General features: G+C 31.6%; 1 protein-coding gene across 2 annotated transcripts; it reads left to right on the forward strand.

The window, feature by feature from the left end:
• Positions 1-1,093: 1,093 nt before the first annotated feature.
• LOC120577381 (terpene synthase 10) lies at positions 1,094-4,867 on the forward strand. Of its 2 annotated transcripts, none has more exons than XM_039828657.1 (7): positions 1,094-1,327; positions 1,425-1,683; positions 2,303-2,678; positions 3,504-3,722; positions 3,820-3,961; positions 4,040-4,288; positions 4,385-4,867. In XM_039828657.1, the coding sequence occupies exons 1-7, from the start codon at positions 1,094-1,096 to the stop codon at positions 4,673-4,675; spliced, it is 1,770 nt and encodes a 589-aa protein (XP_039684591.1). In that variant the 3' UTR covers positions 4,676-4,867. The 2 variants fall into 2 exon arrangements, with proteins under 2 accessions (XP_039684591.1, XP_039684592.1); XM_039828658.1 differs by having other exon boundaries at positions 4,401-4,565.
• The last annotated feature ends 538 nt before the right edge of the window (positions 4,868-5,405 follow it).

A 5,405-nucleotide genomic window follows, 5' to 3' on the forward strand; every position in this document is an offset into this window, starting at 1 on the left:
TTAATAAAATAAATCATATAATAAATATATATACACCACATAAATCACCAAAACCCATATAAATGACTCCACATCATCAAAAATAATAAAATAACGATTAGAGCTTTACACATTTGATGCGCTACCACTCTTAAACAACGACTCTTGGAATTTCTTATATTTAAGGACCTGAGAAGTTGAAGAAATATAGGACAACACTATGAAATTTACAAGTTTCGTTACTCTGTCAAAGTCAAATAACGCAAAAAACACTTAGAGAAATTCTTACAAATTTCTATATCTTTGAATTTATTAAGTCTTAGAGTCAATCTTTACTTCATTGTATTACACCTCTGATTGTATATCAAGTGTAAAAACCAACAATCTTTTATTTGATTATGTTAGATTGTAGAAGTCTCTTTCTTATCTAATTGAGCAATAAAAGTCTCTTTCTTGTGCGATTGAGTAAAAGAAATCTCTTGCTTGAGAAAATTGTAATATGTGAGATTATAGTGAAAATTCATTGGAAATGCAAGGGGACTGGACTACCATCAGTTTGTGGGAGGAACTAGTATAATTGTTTTGTGTCATCTCTCTCTCTCTCTCTCTCCCCCCGTGTGTGTGTGTGTTTGATTTTAAATCATTGCACCTAACTCTGTTTCTGACTCTGAACAAGACTCTATTTTGATTCAGACTCTGAACAGTTTCCGTAAAAAAAGGTTTTGAAAAAACCAACACAATTCAACCTATCTACTTGACTTTTTCTCACCTTCATTGGGTCCAATGAAAAGGCATATTAAGAAAAATTTGATATTTCCTTCCTCCCCTTTCTCTAATTATTAGCCATTTAGAATAAGTTTTGTTCATAAATATAAGTCCACGTGCAAGTTACTACGTGTATTTATTTTTATTTTTTCCAACATACCCCTTATAATTAATACTAATAAAAGATAATCAAACAATTATACTCAAATGGTTAATAAGCTCCACAAAGGACCAATAGTTGAGGAAAACTTCAATTCCATTCCTATATTAATAATTAATATTTGGAGCATGATGCCTAATATAAAGCTTAATTTGGGTTTCTCGTAAAGATTGTTTTTTGCTTTCCATTATGGCTTTGCCCATACTTGCTTCTCCCCCCGTTGCCTTTATCAAAACGATTTTCCCCAAAGACCGGTCGTTATCTCAAGCAACATGGAACTTCAATTTCCCTCGTCCAATTCAATGCAAGGCATCATATAAAGTTTCCAATGATCAAAATCAAACAATTTCTCGTCGACCTTCTAAATACCAACCTTCAATTTGGACCGATGATTATATCCAGTCATTAAGTAGTGAATATAAGGTATGATTATTTAACACTTATTTTTAAGTAGTCCTTGGTAGTAAGTTACTTGTATGCAATTAGTAATAATCCGTGTAAGTTAATTAACTTAATGCAGGAAGAGATTTATGGAGATCAACGCAAAGTTCTAAGGGAAACAGTAAGAATGATGTTGTGCAAAATAGAAAACGAGCTTGATCAACTTGAGTTTATTGATGTGTTGCAGAGGATTGGAGTGTCTTACCATTTTAACAATGAAATTAGGGACATATTGGACAACATTTACAACAAACAAACATCCAAGTTGAAGAAGAACTTGCATGCCACAGCACTCAAGTTCAGACTCTTGAGGCAACATGGTTATGATATATCTACAGGTTACTTATTTATTTTCACAACACTAAACCAATGCAATACACATAAAGAAATAAAAAACCTGGATAACTAACTAAAAACCAAAATCAATCAAGACTACTACCTCAATTAATTTTTTTTAATAGTATTTTTAGTCCCTACAAAAAAAATTTACTTCTAATTTTAGTCCTTGCTAAAACAAAGTTTGTTTAATTATCCTTAAACTCTTAAAATTTTGAATGATTTTTTTTTGGACATGTTTAGAACACTATGAAAGGTTCATCTACTAAAACTTAGAATTTTTTAACATAAAATGAATTAAATATGAATTTTTTAAAACGAAAAAAGTTAAAGATAAAAGTAAAAAAATCTGGACATAGAAATCAAATTTTGCGGAGGAACTTCTAGTAATGTTCTTAACACATCTATAAAAAATTGTTCAAAAACTTGAGAGTTTAAGTATAAATTAAACAAATTTGAATTGAGCAGAGACTAACACTGCATCATTTTTTTGTAGGGACTAAAAGAACTATTAAAATTAAGTAAAGACTTAACTTTAAAGGTCTCAATTTTATAGGGACTAAAAATATATTTAACCCTATAAAAAAATACATATTTATATTATTTGTTTATTTTTTGCAGATTGTTTTGTTTGCTTTCAAAATGAATTATGTAATTTTAAGATAGGACAGTTTGTAGATGTTCATGGAATGTTGTCAATGTATGAAGCTTCTTTTCATTCGTTTGAAGATGAAACTATATTGGATGAAGCAAGAGATTTCACCACAAATTTTCTCAAAGGATATTTGAAACAAAATAGAGGCAACCACATATCACTTCTAATAAGTCATGCTTTGGATCTTCCATTGAATTGGACAATTTCTCGACTCGAAGCTCGATGGTTCATTAGTATATACGAAAAACAGGAAAATAAGAATCATGCTTTACTCCAATTCGCTAAATTGGATTTCAACATCCTTCAGAGCAAATACCTTGAAGAACTAAAGTGTGCATCAAGGTAATAAAGTTATTATTTACATTAAGAGATACAATAGTTCCTTAATTCATACTACTTCCGTCTCAAACTAGGTTTTTTATTTTTATTTTTTTAGTTTTACACGGTTGTAAAGAAAATGATTAGTAAGGTTGATTTTCATAGTAAAATATTTTTAATTGTGATTAGTGGAGTTGTTAGATGATGATAAAGCAATTAATTAATAAGGGTACGTTCATGAAAAACAATAATAAATGTTGTATACTAATGTTAAAGGGACGGATAATTTTAGAGTAAAAAAATAATAAAATGACATTTAATTTAAGACGGAGGGAGTACTCCCCATCTCAATTATAAGTAAAAATAACGAATTTCATATTTAGTTTGTTAAAAAAATATGTTAAATTAGATTGATTGTTTGATCTTATGAAAATTATAAGCACAATATTTTTTTTGGAAGAAATTATAAGCACATTATTGAAGGTAACATTATGGAAAGGTATTTGTTCCTGATTATACGTTAACTTATGTGAGAGAAGAACACGAGATCCAAAAGAGTTCTTTGAGAAATGAAGAGGATAATGATCCATTTGGAACTGATGTGAAATAGCATTTTAACTTTAGTGTCTATCTTATAACCGATGTGAAAACCCCATTGTTGCGCTTGTTACATCAGTATGAGAGAAAACCGATGTAGAAAGCTGGATTTCACAATTGTTCAAACCCGATCTGAAAACTCATTTCCAGCTGATGTGAAAACTCCATTTTGAAGTAGTGAACAGTCAAAGATTGAGAGAGATTGGCAATACTTTCTACTAATAATTTGATCAATTTTTTCTTCATTTTCAGATGGTGGAAAGGAACTGCACTCGGAGAAAAAGTGAGCTTTGCTAGGGATAGATTGGTTGAGAACTTTGTTTGGACTGTTGGAGCAAATTTCAAGCCAGATTTTGAACTTTTCAGAATAGGTATAACAAAGCTCAATGCCTTAATTACCACAATTGATGATGTGTATGATTTGTATGGCACCCTGGAAGAACTTGAGCTCTTCACAGAAGCTATTGATAGGTAATTACAGTTAAATAATGATATTTTTAATTTTCTTCTATTTATTTGAATTTTCTCTTGTTGGAGAAATTATCAATATTTTGTTTGGTGATTCTAGATGGGATTTGAATGCCTTGGATTCTCTCCCATACTACATGCAAATATGCTTTCATGTGGTTTACAACTTCGTGAACGAAATTTCTTTTGAAAGCTTGAAAAAGAATGAGAAGTATATTAGTACTCCATACCTCAAGAAAGCAGTAAGCAACAATAATATTATTTGTTTCATTATTATTCCTCTTAATTATTTAGGCATGTGACATTATCGTGCTTAATAGTGGACAGATCTATGTAAAGCATATTTGATTGAAGCAAAATGGTACTATAGTGGATATACTCCAACCCTTGAAGAATACATGGCAAATGCATGTATAACGATAGGTGCATATGCTCTATTTACCCATGGTTACTTTTTGATGCCACATTCAATCAAAAGGGAAGACTTGGTTCGTTTAGGAGAAGACTCCAACATAATTCATCTTACAGCAATCATTACACGACTTGCTAATGACCACGGGACTTACAAAGTACGTTGCCAAAAAATTACTGCAAATCTAAGTAGTAAAATTACAACTAAACTTTTAATTTTCACTAATTTTTTTCTTTTTCTTTTAACTTTAAAGCGTGAAAATGAGACAGGTGATATTCCAAAGTCAAATAAATGCTACATGAATGAATCTGGAGCTTCCGAAATAGAGGCTCGTGATTATATGAAGTCCATGATGTCTATATTATGGAAGAAGCAGAATAAAGAAGCTCAAAGTTCATCTTTCTCTCAAAATTTCATAGATACAAATATGAACGGATTTAGAATATGTATGTTCATGTACCAGAATGGAGATGGGCATAGCATTCATGATCCCGAAATTCAGAATCGGATAATGTCATTGATTTTTGAACCGATTCCTTTTTGATGTAATACTCCATCCGTTTCTATGCTTTCATACTATTCAAACTAATCACAAGATTAAGCTTCAAGTTACCGAGTTAAAACAAGTAATTGTTACATGCATAGCTTCATAACATTTAGGTTGGTTCAGAGCGATTTAAGATTCATTTTTATTTATTTTGGAGTAATGCATGCAATGATTTTGTATAGAGTGCAAGGTTCATATTCATGTTAATGTTCAAGAAAAGCAGTAAAGATGAATCTTGGCTTTGTGAAATTCATGCTCAAGTTGTTATCATCATCAGGGATGCCAAATATATGAGTAGATAATGCTCTGAATCGTGGACCCTAATCTGCAAAGGTAAGTCCAGCAGTTGACAAAGGCTCCACTACAACAGGTGGAACGGTAGTTGGTTGTCTTCTTCTTTTTCCCTTGCAATGTCTCTCTACATACTCTTCATCAACATATCCCTTGTTCAAGACCATGTTTTGGCAATGCCACCCTTGTGTTGTGCATAATCCCATTATCATTCCTAGGGACGCCAGTGGCCTTCTTTCATCATGTCAAGTCTAAGCAATGACTTTCATCTCTTGAGCAATCACTCGAGCCACATCCACATGTTGAGTCTATGATGAAAAAGTACAAGAGGTAGCAAATTTCCATAATTGTAGACGACACATGCTCTATTGGTTTGATGTTGTGAAGGATAAGGAGTAAGAAAACTTGCACCCTTAAACAGTTCTTTAATCCTGAC

The sequence above is a fragment of the Medicago truncatula genome, chromosome 8 (genome assembly GCF_003473485.1).
Source record: "Medicago truncatula cultivar Jemalong A17 chromosome 8, MtrunA17r5.0-ANR, whole genome shotgun sequence".
Taxonomy (NCBI): Eukaryota; Viridiplantae; Streptophyta; class Magnoliopsida; order Fabales; family Fabaceae; genus Medicago; species Medicago truncatula.

Excerpts from the sequence above, each read along its gene's own strand:
- LOC120577381 (XM_039828657.1), top strand. The coding sequence starts at position 1,094 with ATGGCTTTGCCCATACTTGCTTCTCCCCCCGTTGCCTTTATCAAAACG. Across the intron at positions 2,679-3,503 it reads GAACTAAAGTGTGCATCAAG|ATGGTGGAAAGGAACTGCAC; the intron begins GTAATAAAGTTA and ends CTTCATTTTCAG. Across the intron at positions 3,723-3,819 it reads TTCACAGAAGCTATTGATAG|ATGGGATTTGAATGCCTTGG; the intron begins GTAATTACAGTT and ends TGGTGATTCTAG.